At 40.3% G+C, this 18,861-nt stretch overlaps 1 protein-coding gene across 2 annotated transcripts in view; it reads right to left on the bottom strand.

Moving 5' to 3' along the window:
* The window catches only part of pex14 (peroxisomal biogenesis factor 14), an 82,565-nt gene that overhangs the window by 12,393 nt on the left and 51,311 nt on the right, over positions 1 to 18,861 (bottom strand). For both annotated transcript variants that reach the window (XM_088937971.1, XM_088937972.1), the window contains exons 5-7: positions 13,038 to 13,123; positions 8,123 to 8,225; positions 2,385 to 2,482 (exon numbers count right to left, since the gene is read on the bottom strand). In XM_088937971.1, the coding sequence (XP_088794097.1) occupies positions 2,385 to 2,482; positions 8,123 to 8,225; positions 13,038 to 13,123 (287 nt within the window). The remainder of the gene's footprint in view (positions 1 to 2,384; positions 2,483 to 8,122; positions 8,226 to 13,037; positions 13,124 to 18,861) is intronic.

The following is an 18,861-nucleotide window of genomic DNA, read 5'->3' as shown; positions in this document are numbered from 1 at the left end:
TTTAAGAAGGGAGGCTTTCAAATGAGTCTGCAGTTTTTAAGCTAACACACGAAGTGGGTGCCCACTCCCTCCCCCAAAACCTGCCTCTCTCGAAACAGATGTGAATGCATATGTCTTTTTACATTATCCATATGGTACACTCAGACTTCCATTTGCTTAACAAGCTATGGACATAAACCACTGTCTGAATCTCTATTCAAATGTTGGTTTTTAGCTATTCAGTAAATGGCTTACAACATTATGAGGAAAGAGAGAGAATACAAAAGCACATTAAACCTTACAAAAACAAGCAGAACTTGTATGAGCGCAATTAAGAATGTGACAACAAGGTCTGCACATCAAACTTCTATTCACCGTGATGCAGATGATCAATTAAGGACAAAAAGGAACATGGAGAAAATTTCATCTTTGCAGGGAGACACAAACTCTTCATTTAGGCCACATGTCAATATTCAAATGACTAGAAAGCTGGTTTAGTGGTATTAACTAGTGGCAATATAGACCACAAACCCATTTGGGTGCCCACCTAATAAGGCTGAGCTATTTTTTAAAAAGAAACAAGTATATTGGGCCACAGAGAGAGAATGTAATTCAGAGACTAATCGATTAGTTCTTATTTGGCTGTGTACATACACAGCCACTAAAGGCGATGGGTATACAGCCATAGTAGAGAAGATGGGCACAGGATGTCACTGGGGCTTAATATGTTTTTATTATTTGCAGTATTATTAGGCGGAGCTATACTGAATATGAATCTGTTGACAACTGTGTTCAGGCTCCAAGCCACTGTACCTGCTCAAAGTGTCCAAGTGGCCAGCATAACTAATTAACTAATCCGTGATTTGAGCTTCTGGTGTATGTCTCAGATTATGGGACCACTTAACATCATTACATTCTTGGTCACCAAGGTCACAATTCTGTGGCTGGTGAACACTGACAGATTGACCGAGCCACAGGACACGTCCGTGTGTGGCAACAGGACAGTACTATTCCATGGGATTATTATGGGAACTTGGAGAGATTATGAATTTAAGATTTGGATTGATTTGGTACCCCAAGTGTGCACGTGTATGAAACTTAAAAATAAAAAAAAATGGTGAACAATTCAGTAAGATTTCATAGGAAAGAACAGAACGCATTTGTCATTGCAATTATTTAGCTCAAGCATGAATCATGTTTTCACCATTCAGTTAATATCATATACTCGTATTTTCAAATCTGGCTTCTTGCCTGCTAAAAGGTAATAATGTGGGACCAGGAGCAAACTAAGAGGACTGGAACCTCTTTGCAACCCATAACTCAAATGCAAAGTGTCGAGACAGTGTCCAGTTTAAAATGAAAACCCTGCAGCAGTGATCTTTCAGCACTTAGAGAGGAGCGTGGCTGGGGGATATCTGAAAATCACCACTTTGGTTTGTGTGCTTGAGACTGAAAGGAGACCTTCACGTTGGTCCTTTCCGTATCTGAACCACATGAGCTCGTCCGGATGGAGCTGATCCTGGCTTCCTAGGCATCAGGTGGATGAGAGAGCACATGGAGACTCCCCTGCTTGGGAGGGTGGATTGGAGCAACTGGGGTACAGTACCTCACTCAAGTACAACAACAGGGCCTGTAGTCGGGACTTGAACCCACAACCCACCAGTTATGAGTCCACTATGCCTGTTGTGCTCAAAAATACCCACTATGCTTCAATTTATCTGAAAAACCCAAGAACTTCTGATTCAGTGTTTAAAGCTGAAAATCTTGAGAGAATGAATAAAATCATACACATCAAGTCTTTTCCTTGAAGGAACTGGCTTCCTATATTACGCACACTAAATGAAAGAATATATGCAAAAACATAACTGCATATGTAATGTTTTAGTCAAATGCAGGAGGGCAAATATTGACCCATTTTGAAAGAAAGAAAATACTGCAGAAAAAATTTGCATAGTTCAAAAAGTAAGCAGAGAAACGCTGGAATTACACTCACAAATGTTATAAATTAACTTGTTTTTATCAGCTACATATATTTGTTGTTTCTTGATATAAAGTATATATTTGCGTTACACAGGAAAATACAACTACAGTACTTAGAAAAGTAGAATTTCATAACATAAAACATCTAACAGTGATTTAAAACTCCAGTCCTGGAGGGCTGTGGGTTTTCATCCTACCTCTGCGCTTAATGACCTGACTTAAGTGAAAGACTAATTAGCTTAATTGGACAAGTTTAACTTCTCAGTGCTTGATGATGTAAAGAGACCTCAAACGCCTGCTGGGCTGTGGACCTCAAGGGCTGGAGATGTGCACCTACGATCCAATGACAGCGAGCTGCTTGCCAGGCCTCTGTGGCAGCAGGTTAAGACGCTCAAACCGAAGGCACGCAACGACGGTGTTGTTACCTCTGAGGCAGCGAGCTCCTGCGACAGCTCTTGTATCTTCTGCTGCTGCTGCACCAGAAGCTCTTGCACTGAGGCCAGAGTGATCTGCAACTGCGTGACTGCATCAAAACAAACAGACAGTCATCACTAAACCACGGAGCACGCCTGTGTGAGCTGCCCTCCGCGCCCCACTCCACAGCAAAGGCAGGCACTCTTGACTCCTGCAATCCATGCCATTACAGGACTTCAGTCATTCCACTGCATGAACTCCTCACAGGATCCTTGATTGCTCAGCTGTCCAAGGGGCTGAGCATCAGTTTGATAATTAGGGAAAAACTCGAACAAAAAACTCACAGAGGAATAAAAGAGTCAAGGCAGGTTGCCTGCATGTGCTCTGTGGGGATATCCCTTAATGTGGTGTAATGTTTTTAAAATAAAAAAAACAATAAAAAAGCTAAAACAGGATTACTTTTCCCAAAACAGACCCTATACATTATGAGCCATAGTTCCTGGTGTGGACTGTGAAACCCTTAAATTGTATACCATAGTTTAGAAGGTTTCTGCTTGTAGGCCTAACCTGCCACAGTGCAATATGCTGTTCTATTGACCTTGATAATTCAAGAAGCTGGTTACACTAAAGTACTGTAATGATGTTGATTGGAAGGACCACAGATTTTTAGAGGACCTGCCACAGGTACAGAACCTTTCCACACACACAGTACAGGCCTTTAAGAGCTCAGGTGGAATGAAAAATATGCAGTGGCCTTTTAGGACTGCAGTTATGCACTACTGTCCTATGCTGAAGAAACTGGCTGGATAGATACTCCTGACTGTCATCCCTCTTCTTTCAAGAAAACAGCTGAACTGGACTGTAAGATAATATTTTCATCAAAGAGAAAACTGGAAGGTTGCCTGCAGCAAGGTTGATACAAGCTAAGCACAAAGAAACTTCGGATAGCAAGTAAAATCAACCAGGAAACGATGCAGAAAAGGCCATACAATTCTGCAACATTGCACTGACTGAGTGAGGAAGGGGGATTAAAAGAGGTAAAGGAAGCCAGTCAGACAAGCTTAATTGGATCAATGGCCTGGGATGTAAATGCAATCCAGTTGCAAGTTATTCTGAATGTCTCCAGTGGGAGAACGCAGTAAGCCATCACTTCACACTGCCTAGATAAGCAATCCTCAGGTAGTACTGCACAGCTCAGATCTTCCTGGCTCTAGTCAGATCTTTTACCAACACGTGTTCTTCAAAAGAGTTAAGCTGTTGTCCACTCTGTCATCTCATTCACCGAGCCGCAAGTGAAAAGAAAGCTCATTGGTTAAAGTATAACCCAATCCTACACTTTAAACAGACAATGCCAAATAGCACACAACAAAAACTCCTTACCTGACCTATTTAAAGCAGACAGGCCATGATCTCTCTTTTTGACCTCTTTTTACTTCATTTACAGTTGCTTAGTCTCAGTTTCCTATCTTTAATCGAGTCAGATCGTTGAAGGACAACAGAAAAGTGAATTTAACTTTGAATCAACACAAAATATATAAACATATACACATCATCCATGAGAATTTCTGTCTCTAATATTTAATGCCTTAGTACTAATTTGTGCACAAAGAGGATTTCTTATTTCTCCTTGACACGTAAAAAGACAACTCCAAGACTCATAAATGAGCACAGTAGTGTATTAGTGACTTCTAACGCATTTACCGACATAGCCCGTACTGTAAAGTACATTTTGAAGGAGCTCCCAGAAGGATCTGGTTAACTACACATATTGCCAACTTCTCAAATTAGGTACAGAAATTACATAGAAATGATCTGAGAACTGTTTGCAATTTAACCATAGCATTCACAAGTTGACAAATGGTCTTTTTCTTTTTAAATCTGAAACCTCCTCTAAAAGGAAACACATCATGTTAAACTGGCTTAAGTCCGAATTGACTGTAACAAAACCGAGAGCGTTTTTATTTTAAAAAAAAAGAATTTTCTAAAAATCTTTAAAATGCACCAGCAATGCAAAGTTTTCGAAGGCAACATATGGTGTAATTTTTATACACATTCAAAACGTCTGCTATTGTACCTGCAAACACCCCCTTAAAGAGAGACATAGATTTGTGAATCAGTGAAGACTGTGCTGAATTGAGAAGTTGGTTCTGGCACTTTCTTGAAGTCCAGGAACAAAATCATTTTCAAATAGTCTAATGGAATTTTCTTTTATGCTAGACAAACAGGTTCATGTCTAATCTTGTGTCTGCCTTTATATTAAATAACTGTCTACACACTTCCATTAGCTGACTAATCAGCAACCTTAATGCATCTGAGATCCTTCAAACAACTAATAAATAAAATCCTTTTATACACAGGGAGAAACAGACAAAATTCCCCTTCCTAATCCCAATAAATATTGTGCTCCTTTCCTTGACTTTGAAGATTAAATTATTTTAAAATCGCCGAAGGTACAGGAGATAAGGGACAAATAAAAGGTAATAAAAAAACAGCATTTGTGCAATAAAGTGGCATATCATTTCAAATAACATTGACTGTAGTTAGTTTCTCACCAGCTCTACTAATGCGCTTATTCCCAAACAATGCATTAAGTTTTCAAACTGATTATATTACAGAAAACCAATAAACATTTGTATAAATCATCCAAAGCAAAGTGTTAAATCAAGTCTAATTGGTTTAACATCGAGAGATACTGTACTGGTCTACTCTTCACATTTTCAAAAGCCTGTTAGTTTAAGGCTAAAAAAAGCAAAGAAAAAAAATGCAATTGCTTTTCAATAAAAAGGTCTTTTCACAGTAAAGCGTATTAAAGTCTTTTTATACACAGATGTCAGAGGATCATGTTTCTTAATGAGGATCGCATGCGGTATGTTTTTGATGCTGGCTTCTGAGCTTTAGCAACAGTTGGTGATGCAGCCTCATGATGTATGGAGGGTGTGTAAAGGGCGGCATCGGTGTCTTGCCTCAGAGGTTTCAAACTCTGAACTGACGACATGATGTTGGAAAGTGTGTAAGCTGCAGGGTAACTGAAACGGTTTCCACCTTTTTTTTTTTTTGGGCCCGTAAGAACCATCGTAAGCATTCATTGCAAATTCTTGACATGTACAAGAGTCAAGCCACACAGTAACCAGCACCCTTGAGAAGAGTGCAGCTCTGTTTCTCCCACAATTCTGCTGTGCCCATGGCAGAGGTATGTGAGAGCCTCCCACATAACTACCAGCATCAGGGCCCTGCATGAGTCACAAGGGCAATAATGCCAACTTCGGTTTGGGCATGGTGTTTCGTAGAGATCTGTTAAGTAAGGAAGTCACATTTGAGCATGGCACGGGCCCTTATGTATGTTACCGCTACTAATTACTGTTATTAAAATTACTTCAGGCTCTTTCGTCATCTGCACTGACAAAATAAATAAAAATTAGACAGCAGACTAAATAAAGGTTTTATTATACGCACGTATACAGTGCCCTCCACAAATACTGGGATACCAGGTTTAAACTGGGATTTTCACTATGAAATCAAGTGCACTAAAAGAGTTTATGTACAGTACTTGTACTTATGGTCATTTGAAATCACTGGGTTGAACATCATGTTTTTGTCCTAAATTATCAAATGTTTACCCCCAAAATAAAACATATATAATACTGTACTTGTATCATGGTGACAAATACAAATTACTCGACTGTAAAACAAAAATAAGTTTTGATTTTGCTGTACGAATACTTTTGGAGGGCACTGTTTATACTGTATCTTTATATCTAAATTAAAAACAGTTTATATAATTGCAGAACCTTACGAGTGGGCTCACTTACAGTGCTGGTATGAAAAGCACAAACAACAATTAGTAAATTATTTAGAGAATGTTTCAGTTTAATGTGCACTACATATGTCAGAGAGCCTTGTTCATTCTTGAAGAGCCAGCTGGTCACTCACAGCTGGGTGGACAGCCTTGTAGTAACAGTAAGTTATATTACGGCCTGTGTTTGCTGAAATGCTTACAGAACCCATTTGCTACATTTCCAAACAGCCATGTAGGTGGATACCTCCTCCAGGTTTAGGGATTGAACACAGCAGCCACCAAAACGGGGAAAATATTAGTTCTGAACATGTTACTCTGAAGCTGTATTACCTTTACAGGTAACAAATTATACTTTGTAGGATTGCAGTCATTAGCATTAGACAGACTGATAATTTAATAATTTCCATTAAATTAAATGCCCACAATATGGAGAGTAGCCAGTAGTTATGAATAAATGAAAAGATAAATAAACCTACAAATGCTTTAAGTGAGAAAAGGTACATTTTCCTACAGTGGGAACTGTGGTATGTTCATGCTACCAAGGTTTCAGTTTAAAAAAAGAAGCAAAACGAGAAACAGCAGAACTTATCTCAAAATCTTGACTATAATGATAAACAAAGCTGGAATTATTTATGCTTAAAAAAACAAAACAAGAAAAAAAAGGGTAACATTCACCGAGGAAATGTTTTTGCATAGCCAAGTCAAAATGACAATAAAAAGAACTAATTTGTTAACCAGATCGACAGGAGCGCACCAACTTTGCACGCAATATCTCACACAATCAAATAAAAAAAAATAAAACCAGTGCCAGGCTGATGTCACGTAGAGAATGAAAAACCTGTGTTTTTTATGGTATCCTTAGCACTGTCATTTTGTGCCAAGCTGTAGTTTTATCACACAGAAAGTGGTGAAATTCATCCTTTATAGAGTGAAGGTAGCTTCCTCTGCTAATGGGATTGTTGACTTTATGTCTGCTCTGTGCCCTGAGCAGCCCTGTCCTACAAAAATCTGCTATTCAGTATCAACTGATTAACCCTGAGAAACAAGGACTCTAAGCAGGAGAACGTCGGCTGAGAAATACATATCACATGGCTTGACTGCAGAAGTGTTTTCAAAAATTAATCAATACTGTCATATATTTTTTTGCAGTTAAACTAAATACATTAAAGAATACATTAAAGTCAATTTCATGCTTTAAGTACTTCCAGAAACCTCTCAATATACATTTGCACATAAGCACATACATATATATTACTTTAGGAACTGGTCACTGAATTATGAAGTCCAGGAAACTACAAATCAACGTTTCTTACAGGAAACATTCTGAAGTGCTACTTTGCAGCTCAAGAGCATAGAAGGTGAAAACTCCATAGAACACAAAGTGCACAGTAGGTGTTGAAAAATAAAAAGGTAAAATAAAAATTTCCATTCAGCAATTTTTGCTTTCTCAGATTTTAAAAAATGTTGTTCTACAAAGATTAAAACAAGCATGCCAACGCTGTAAATGAGATGCTAAGAAGAAGTTTAGCTTCCCAGATGTCCCCCAAAGATGTTTAATTGTGTCTATGAGAGAGGTACCATCTTTCTTTGACGGGCAGGTTTTAAATTTCTCACCTGTTCAAAGAAGTGACACACCTGTCACCACTGAGTTAATCATCAGCGAGCTCCGGAGCCCAGTGAGAGCAGCGCACTTCAGCGCAGAAATTAAAATGAACTTTCTCGCCCATAAAAAAGAAAAAAAAAACGTTGTCATTTCGCTCCCCTCATTAATATTCTGAGGTTAAGAGCTTTTCAGTGAAACGTAATTAATTGAGGCTGAGCCGACAGTAAACAAGCAATTTCAAATTAAGCCAAAATGACGGGAGCGTCATTTGTAAATGTGAGCAGATTTTCACGACAGATAAATGAAGGAAAATGTTAAGGAGGAAAACTGATGAAGATATTAATCTTCACCTGTCTGTGTCAAGGTGCCACTCATCTCCGAAATGCTGGTCTCGATTCTCTGCAGATGCTTCTTGTCCTCTTTGCTGCCCATAATGAGAGGAAGGATATATTTCTGCAATTAAAAAACACGACACACCATTAGAATCCTCCTAAAAAAGGGCACATTTAACATCTCTGCAGAGAGAACTAGAAACTGTTGGTGAAAACTCCTCAATGCAAAACCCTCCAATTCACTTCATTTCATGATTTGGGATTTTGCTACAACCAGATATTTAATTATTTAAGTGATCATTAGAAGGATCATTTAAAAGACCATTTAAGAAGCTGGCTGTATCATGGCTCTAAAAAGGAATGGACTGAAGGGTGTAAATTTGTCACAACTCGACTGCAGTCATGCAACAATCTTATTCCCAAAGCAGGCACCTTGTCATTCTACATGGAATCAGGCTACAGAAACTGATTAGTTTTCCCCACATATGGTGAATCAATTGTACATGACTATGTTGTCTGTTTAGAAACCTCTAGGAAGGCAGCATACATACAGAATGGGTATTTTATACAGTAAGATGGCCTATTCAATCAATTGATCATAAAAAATGTACGCTTGTCGCTGTGGTCCATGAGGATGTTTGCCCTGTGACAACACACAAGAACGACGCACTTGGCCATGTGTCCAGGTGTGTCCAGGTGTGTTTCCTTAAAGTATGAGCCCCTGTAGAGCTGGGGAGGACAGGCACCAGACTGCCATAACCCTGATCAGGAATAAGGAGTTGTCTGATAACGGATGAACCTTCATCTTCCCGAATCCTTCATGATCTTATGCTTCAATATGTGGAGGGTAAAACTGAAAGATCTGGGTATTCCAAATTGGGATGGTAATCAAAAAAAACAGCAGACAAACAGGTAAGGAATATTTTAAAGCCTACTTTTGTATATCTTAAGTTTAAACATTGCCCAAAGGGAAAAGAAAGAAACAGAAATATTCTAGATGAAGGCGTGTCCTGAGAATTGGTTTCAAAGCAGGATATTAAAGATTTCCCACCACCGTGGAAGACATATCCAAAGGAATGGCAGAATAAGAAGAACATGGAATCAAACACAAAAGGACAAGGACTAAGATGAGCGAGGAGGAGATGCTTATCTGCAAGCCGCGTTCTTCAATGTAGGCCATGAAGACGTTCGCACTGTGACACACACATGAACAACACATTTGGCCATAATCTACCCTGGAGGGATTGTGCTTTCAAACTGCATTTAAAAACAAGCTGCATTTAAAGTCACTGTCTTGTTTATGTTACGAGCAAAATGCTGAGCAAGAGGAGATGGCACAGACAGTGCTGCAAAAGACCGGGTGATGTAAGCAGTGCAAGTGGGACGACCTTCAGGCCTGGGTCAGACTGCGCTTCACTCATGCAGTCATGCAGCGCATTTTCCTTCATTTCTCAAAAGAAACGTCCAAATCCAAGGTTTTAACACCATTCCCAAGCAGTATTTAAAAAAAAAGGGTATTGCTCTCCTTCATTAAAGATGCCAGACAATGATAAGCTTACCTGTCAACTCCTGATTCTATACGAAGAATATAGACTTTGACTGAAAGGCAAGGAGATTACTGCAGACAGATTGTCATGCCAGAGGGCCTCCTCAATTTGGTCTTTTTTAGTGTCCTCTCATTTGCTGAGCAATAAATTTAGCGTTCCTCTTCATGAAGCAGGAACACACTTATCACAAGTAGAGCATATTAGTATTCTACTATGCATGACCTCTAGATGAAGTGACCAACAAACATTTCATCCTCTGAGGCAGAAGAAGGGCATTTAATCTAGCGCTGCAATAGACTCTCTTACTTAATTCAGCACAATTTGACTCAATCGTCTGTCTTTAGGCCAAGAACTGAACAACAAGGCTGACTTCAGGTCAGGACTAAGGTGAAATCATTAAGCGTTTTTGCACGCACTCTGTCTGCGCTGCTCTGCTATCACACGCGTCAACCTTGAAGATAACAGCGTGCCGGGGAAAGCCGTGTGGAAGGGAAGAGAGCAGGGAAAAGGAGCAAACAGAAAGCAGCCCTTTTCTCCGGGGGGACACAGCACTCGTTTTGCAGAAGTGCCGTCGCTCCTGAGATGTAACTCCTCTCAGAAAAGCAGCAGTTTTCCCTTCGCTTCCTTTCAGCCACCAGCGAGACGAAGTCCTGGCTGAGGCTCTCTTGCTGACAGAAGATGAAGGACTGCAAGCTTAACGGCCCGCTACAGCGCTGGCGTTCTGTTCTGCTCGGTATGGGGAACAGGCCCCACAGTCACAGGCTTCGGCTTCTCCTCCCATGCCTAGCTTGCTGTTGACAGGGGAGTGCACACCAAGGCAGGGTTTTCACTCGTTAATAAACACTCTGAAGTTGAAAAAGATTAAAAGAGTGCCAGCACAGTGTAATTAATATGCTCGCTGCTGTGAGCCGTGTTTACAAGCTGTTCCATAGCATTAATAAAGTGTGCACTGTCCAGCCACATGGCAGGACCTGCTCCTCAGTATGACAGTAGCAGAGCAACCCCTTGCAGGAGAGCCTGTTCCAGGGGCAATGACCTGCTATCCTTTACTGATGCAAAAGGAAAAGAAAGAAGCCTTACTGCACAGTGGCTTGTGAATATTTCTACAAAAGCATTTCATCTTTAAAACAGAATTTAAACTTTTTTTGTGAAAAAAATAGGGTTAGACATTCTTCTTTTTTTTATTTCTGGAGAGAATACAATTTTTTTTTCCAAAAGCAACACAAAACACACTTCTGTCTCCCTATGAATGACGGTGCTGCGCCCCATCATCTTTGAGACACATGTATGTTTTCAACTCACAGACCCACAAACCAAAAAAGCAGAAAGATTTCCCTGGTTCAAACAAAAACCAAATGACTCAGTTGATCTAATCTTTTTAATAAACAATATTTTTTTTCAAACGCAGTTATGACTCATTTTGTCATGAGTCTCCCGTTCAAAAAAAATCATCACAGACTCATCTTTGATGTTCTTAACAGTCATTTGTGAAACTGAGCTCTCTCTATACAGGACTGGTGTTAATTTAACCTCCAGACAGTTTTCACCCTCAATTTTGCTCTGATGAAAATCATCATTTTTTTGTCACATCCCCACCTCAGTCTAGAGCTCTAAGCCATTTAATAGGTTCTGGACGCTGACAAAAGCAGAATGGGTTTTAACAGAAGTGGGCTACTGGTACGCTACGCAAAGCACTCACACAGCTGACTGACGCCAGCCGCACACTCCTCTGACTGCCATGCGTCCACATGAAATGAAATGCTGAGCAAATTTGTAGCCTGAACCCCCAGTGAAAAGGCTAACATCCTGCCATGAGAACATATTAGTGCTGTAACCAGCAGTTACACGCTGCAGTCATCCCGGATAGCTGATGCAAACTTCTGCTCTACCTATAAAAACACAGTAATTGTCTCCACATGGCAACGACCAGCCCAGCAGCATCAAGGGATTAATACGCTGTAATTTAAAAATAAAAAAACAAGGTTTCTGCGAGAGCGTAGGACCAGAAGCGCTCTTTATTGACATCAGAATATGATAAAAACAGTTGTGCTGACTTGCAGGGAAGAGAACGAGAAACTGGAAAGGGTAAGTGTGAGCTGGGCTGGCAGATCGTTTCAGAAGCCAATGAAAAAAAGAGAAGAGAGAGAGAGAGAGAGAGAGATGAGCTCATGTTCTTGGGACAAATAAGGAGGCTGCCCACAGAGCCGATGAAGCGATCTATCGAATGTCTGGCCCTCTCGCCTTCTCATCAAAAAGGTTTAGAAGTCTATAATGTAACCACAGATTCGAAAAATATAAATCCACTATTAAAAAATAGTGCTGACAAGTACTATCGTATCTCCTAGGAAACTTTTAGAACTTCAGAAAAACAAACAGGGTCTTCCAGCCTGGTATAGCCCCCTCCTTGATAGTCTAATTGCCCTTCCTACACTACAGACAAATGGGGAGACATTTCCCCGTTCAGCGACACCAGGGTGCACGTTCGCCCATTACAGCTGGGGATTTCTCACACAACAAGCACACCCCACCCTTCTCGCAAAGCGCTGATTTCTTTGAAAAACGGAGAATGCGGAGCTACCACTCAATCGAGCTGAAGCTTTTTTTTTTACTTTGTGCCTTTTTTGATGACCAGACGATTTGTTTCAGAAACATTAAGATGCAAAGAAAAGGAGCCTGTGAGGTTGAGTATGAACATCCTCCTATTTGCATATCTTATGCAACACCAATGTGTTCAGAACTATCAGAGCAGAACTACACTAGATTACACTAGATCACTTTATTGGCCATATACAATTTCTTGTATTAGGAATTTGTGTTTTTGCATACCCCAACTTGCTCAGAGCGCAGGGTCAGCCATTTATACGGCTCCCCTGGAGCAGTTGGGGTTAAGGGCCTTGCTCAGGGGCCCAACGTAGTAGGATTCCTCTGCCGGCTGCAGGATACAAACGGGCAACCTTTCAGCCATAGGCGCAGATCCTTAAGCACAGAGCCACCGCACCGTCCCAAACTACTAAATCTGAAGAGGATTTCAAATCTACCCATGCAAATCTATCCCTTTATTTACCCCGGGCTGGAATGCTGCCCTTTCCCAGACATGTTACCAATGCAGTGTCCCAGGCACAACTCTGCCTTAGTGCGTTGCTGATGTGCACACCCCAGGCAAACACCAACCCAAGAGCCAGCCCTCCCGCTGCAAGGAGTGCCCAGATCCTGGACAGCCCTGGCAAGTGATGTCAGCCTGAGACGCGCATCCATCAGTGACAGGAAGCAATGTCCAGAGGGGCTTGAAACGCCATTCCTGAAACCAACTGGCGTCTCTCTGCTCTTGCAAGTTGACTGCGGCTGCCTGCGCTGCTTTGGAGCTTTGCCATGAAAGGTGAAACTACCTGGTAGAGCTGGTGGAAACCAAAGGCCATCCCCGCCATGATGATGGCCAAAGCGCCATAGTCCCGCCACCTGGAGCTCGCAGCATCTAGAGGAAAAACAAGAGCTCAGTCAGCGAGGGCAGTTTTAAACACAATGTGCCCCTTCAGCACTGGGCAGTCAGTGATCAATAACACAGGACAGTAATGATATACAGTGCAAAACCACCAGGGCTCAACAACTGATGAGCCATATTTTTTTCCCCAAAAAGTAAATAACAATGAAAATTAAATCACCAACAACCACAAGGTAATACTATATATAAATATATTATTCTAACTTGTACCTATGATGTATTACTAACACAGAGAGAAGAGACTGTTGCTTTATGTTTAAGTCCCAAACAAAAGTATTTGGGGAGTCCAAAAAATAATTAAAATCAATTGTTCTACTGAAAGATACACTGGAGGTTCAATTTTATAATAACACAGCAGATTAAATAACAAGATTTTGAGATCTAAGATATTGAGATCTATGAAATAAGCTTCAAATAAAAACCAGCATGTATGAAAAACTAATTTCATAATATGACGTTGATTGCAGATAACATGTATTTCATATGTAATCAATTTGTTGTTCATTACTAACAGATGTAATTGAAAACATCACATGAATAATACATAATTATCAAGTGATGCAAAACAAATGAGAATGATTTAAAAAGCAAAATGAAGAATGAAACTGTCACAAATAAATAGCACAGCAGAAGTGACAGAGGCAGAAATGGCAGAGATGTAACTAGATAAAAAAGGTGAAATTATCAGAAAATTCACAGAACGCCTCCTTTTACAGGAAAAACCCTGTGTGGGGGCTATTTTGGACAAAAGACAAGGGAACAGGAACTACTGCAGCTGCCCCCAGGCAAGAGGTTTTCAAAATGCAGAAGAACAATCATTTAAAGAGCTTGGCAAAATTCTTTAATTACTGCAAAATATCTGAATTGGGCCAAGAAATCCTTCAGCGAAAAAGTCAGTGATACCTTAACAAGACGATTGTCTCTGTAGCAAAAAGGAAGATAGAAACAAAAATAAGTAACTGGGGTTTTCCGCTGGTTTCTTGGAAGAAGCCTGATTGTTTGAAAAAAAAAAGTATATGGTCAGACAAATCTGAGAAAGTAGAAAAGAATTTAAAGCAATGTTCCTTTGGCCCCGTGTTGAACTGCAGTGTGGAGTAGTGGTTAGGGCATTGAATTCTAGTCCCAGGTGATACACTGTTACACTCGCAAGCAAAGCAACAGGATTGTTATAGCAAACCCAGCTGTACAAATATGTTACCCAAGACAAAGAGGCTATTTAACCCCTACAAAGCTCTTTTAAATAAAGATGCCAGCTACATAACTCAATAACCATGGTAAGAGTGGCATGAAGATATTTTTTTTCTTCTTCAGACCTAGGGTAACTTGGAAAATGGAGAAGAAGTCCTGCAAATTGAAAAGAAATCCTGCCATCGCATATGGCACCCGATGCCATCAGATCTCAGCAAGGCTGGGTCTGGCCATTAATGCAATGAGAGACTTTCAAGAACAAAAAAAGGGTAGTTGCTGTAAAGGGGGGGAAATAGTAGGTGACGCTCTTCCATTCTGGACCAGAATTTCCATTCCAAACTAATGCCACAGTACAGTGACCAGGCATACTACTCTGCCAGAGGTGCCATCCTTCTGAGGAGGTCTTAAACTCAGAACCTGACTACTTGGTCATTGAAGATCTCCTGGTTCTCGGTGTCAGAGCAGAGGTATTCACCCCAGTGTCATGGCTAAATTTCAATCCAGGCCTACACAGCCTGACCTACATCAAGTTTCCCCTTATAATGCAATTAGTGAAGCAGCTGCTCTGTGAACGACTAGCATTATTTTAAGGATGTGGCACAATTGGGCCACCTCTTCCTGTCATTTAAGAAGTTAAACTGTGGAGATGGTGGTCATTTCTGTTGCCTGCTAAAATCATGAAGCACTCTTACCTCAGAGCTGTACTAATGACAAGCACAAATTTTAAAATGAGCTCTACTCTGACCAATCGCGCCACATTCTGTTCGAACACATTCATCACCAAAATATGATTCAGCAAAGCTGGCCACGTCCCTTTGCTCGAAATTACCACCCGTTTACAGAAATTCCTGTTTTTACTTATCTCGACTTTCACTTTTTGTAAAAAAAAATAAATGAAAAAGGTCACCCAACTTAAAAGAAGAAATAAACAAGACAGAGACAAAAGCAGTGAAAATAGCTGCAAAAGTTGAATTTCCTGGCAGTAACAATACGCAAAGGAATTCAGTGTACGTGTATGTGTTTAAAAACTGATGAAAAAGAAAATACAAAGGTTTAAACAAATTTAATTTTCTCAGGTATGAAATGGAACAAGGAAAAACAAACAGGCAAGGATGACCGGTCTGTAAATGATGCGGAGATTATATTTTGTCACGTCTTATGAAAAAGAAACATGCCACATCAATAATTCCACTGCCAGCATCTTCTTCCTTCACTGAAATGACATAAACTAAACGCAGTATTAGGAGTGGAAATGAGCCCCACAGCCTCAGGGAGTAATGCGACCTTCACTGTGGTTGGAACCATAACAATACTAATAAAAAAGGAAGTGACTGCTTCCTGCATAGCAAGGAAAATCAGATAAACCCTGCTCGTATTTACTTACCTGGCAACATGAATTGCAGTGCAATTGTTTTGCATGCAGGTAAATGGTACAAGCTGAGCAATGTCCGGCAAGCTGCTAATTATAAACTCTGCTCTTGAAATGTACCATTAGTTACCAGATTTAGGGAAAACAAGAATGTTCAGCATGTTTTTGATCTATTAATTTGAGTCACCTGATGTTAGTGTATGACTTTACAGCTATTCTAAGGTGTTCGCCTTTAGCAGGAGGGAAACTTTGGTTTAGTTTGTAACTGTATCTGCATCGGAATTCTACACAATTGACTAAGTCCTAGACAGATGCTGCACTGATCATTTGGTCCAATAATACAATCAAATGCTAAATCAGTAAAATTAAGATAAATCAGAAGAGCTCTTGATCTTAACACCTTATGACCTGTCAGGACTTGAAAGTCCTTAAGTCCTGCCTGCAGAAAAACTAGGTCTACTGTGAATCTGGGCTTCTGGCTTGGCAGGACTGCAAAGTAATATTGTATACATGAGATTGCAGTATCGAGATGGACACTGGCCAGACCTCATCTCCCAAAGAGCCAGACTGGAACTGTGTGGACACTACATGAACTGAGTAGATCTTGGCCACACTCAAGGTGTGCACTCTGCAAAGTTTTCCTTTGTGTGACTGAAAAAAAAGGAGTTATGTTTTGAGTGTCACTATAAATACTGTAAATATAATGTCTTTTTAATTGAACTCTCGGATCACTGTCGCTGAATCGCAATTCACTCTCACTCATCATCCTTGAAAAATGTGTATAACTGATCAATTATGTATTCAATGAGACAATTAATGCACACCTTGTAGAAAAGTATTATTTGACAACCTAATGACATCAGAATACTAAACACAGGTGCAGACAGGCCTGTGATTTCTAATCTCCACTGTCTGTAAATATTTTTTTTCCCAAAGAAAGCACTCCAACAATATATTAATACTTCTTCATTTTTTAAAGCCAGACCAACAATTCTTTCCCTAAATATTTAATCCCACTTGAAAGACAAATTCTTATCCTTCACATCTTCATCATCTTCATTGCACAATGGAATGAGGTCCACCTATGAAGTCTTGTTTTCAGCTTCTTCACTTCCTCTTCCTGGCCTCCATACTGGTCTTCTCCTGCCTCTTGGAACTCAGTTCCCAGTTTGGAATTTCCCCATTCCCACACGGCCATCCCTTCTTCCTCCTGTGCCCCCCCAATCCCATCCCAAGATCTACATTTCCATCAGTTCTCCACCTATGCTTTTAGCTTCTGGATGAAAAATACACATGCCTTTGTTAATTTAACATCCCCATCCACAACTCCCAACCCAAAGTCATTTTGTCTTTTTTGTGTGTTTGTCATTTAGCCGGAGTAGCGGACTACACCTATAATCTTTGGAACTGCAAAAATGTTTCCAATTTTCCACTACTCTTCCAGTGGTAGAACGACAATGAATTCAGACCAGAAAAGAAATGACTTTTACTTTAATGGCACTTAGAAATCCACTCAATTCTCCACCTGCGGCACAAGCTCATTCATTGTCTTAGCTAGCTCTCGTGGGAAAAGCAAAAAAGTAGGTGTCTGTTCTTAAAAAGAATAAGAAAAATGAACATCGGTGTACTGTAGTTCCGGGTTCGATTTATAGGCTATGTCCAAGCAAATATTCTACTTCATAAACTTAATTTATGTCAGTGAAAGCTCTAAATGATAAGAGCCACTGTCCATCAGAGCTGTCCCTCTGAGTTAAAAGATATGTTAGTTTTCTTACCCCAGGGACTGTTCGAGTGTGGCCTCTGGGTACATCGCCAGTGAAGGATCAGCAGACTCAATCTGATGCCCCCACACTAACCCACGTGACGACTGCACTTTCTAAAATTATTTTTCCTTTTTTTTTCTAATTAAGATTTGTATCCCTTGTAATCCAACAATGTGGTTTCCAAGGATTTGGCTAATGGCTTGTTTGAACTAGTCAGGCTGACTGATGCTTCTAGCAAATAATCTCATGTCAAATAAATGATATTTTATGTAATAAATTACAGCTACAACTAATTCAAATATCATTTATCAGATTTATTGTCATTCATGGAAAGTCTTGTTTCTTCAGATTAATCAAAACCAAACATTCTTTAATTTTTTTCCCTTGGTAAAGGTTCATTGCCAGTGCTTGGCAAGGAAATGAAGAGGGGGAAAAAAACCACAAAGACAGCACATAAAAAAATCTCTACCCTCATGTGGACGAATGCTCACTTGTGGAAAAAAGGCAGAAATTGAACCTTTTTGCAACAGACACTGGAGATAAAGCATCCTGTGCATTACCAATAGTGAAAATTCCCCCCGATAAATTATCAGAACGCAAATCTGATTTCTGAACTTCACAGAAAGAAAAGCACATTCGATCCCTTGCACTTGCTTGCACACACTGGGCTTCTTCAGAAAACCCCAGGTGGGCCAGATATGACTTCTGCACCACTGTGCTAAACTGAGCTAAATAAGGATTTAAAGAAGAAGGAAAAGAACGGGCAACTAAAACAGCTGAAAATGGAACATTTTGTAATGGAAGCAGTTTTTTGTCACATTTAAGCCACCGTTTACCACTGACTCAGCACAGTACGCTGTATAAGAAGTGAAATTAACCAAAGGAAAAAATAAATAAAGCTATGCAAAGTCTGTTGAGAGAAAACCGAATGTTCCTTTTTGTAAATTATGTCCTTTTTAAAAACATTTTGGCAGGCTTTTGCTTTTGCACGGTTGCCATTCAACCGAACCCTAGGTGTCACTGTGCAGGCGAAGGGAAGCCTGACAGGGCCTTCTGCTCTCTTATCTCTTCTGAGTTCAGCCTCTGCAAGAGAGACAAAGCCTCAGCTCCTCCATCATGGAGGTCCAAAAAGGCTCCCATCTGTGGGCTCGTCACCTCCCACCCCCCCCGCCATCGCTTTTATTTGGTCACTTGAGCTGCGGAGCTCACATTTTCCAATCTTCTCTCAAATTTATTGGGTTCAAGAGAGGCCTAGCTGTCCTTCCACATGTTGAAAATAGAGATCAGAGTATCCATTACTCCGACAGAGATGAATGCAGTTCCCTACACGATACTCATGTAACAAGGACATCAAAATAGGTAGCCCTCTCTTTCTGAATGACCCATGTGTG

Source organism: Atractosteus spatula, chromosome 20 (assembly GCF_055471065.1).
Source record: "Atractosteus spatula isolate fAtrSpa1 chromosome 20, fAtrSpa1.hap1, whole genome shotgun sequence".
In the NCBI taxonomy this organism is placed as follows: domain Eukaryota; kingdom Metazoa; phylum Chordata; class Actinopteri; order Semionotiformes; family Lepisosteidae; genus Atractosteus; species Atractosteus spatula.
The sequence above is the reverse complement of the archived record's forward strand: the minus strand, read 5'-3'. Positions and strand labels throughout refer to the sequence as shown.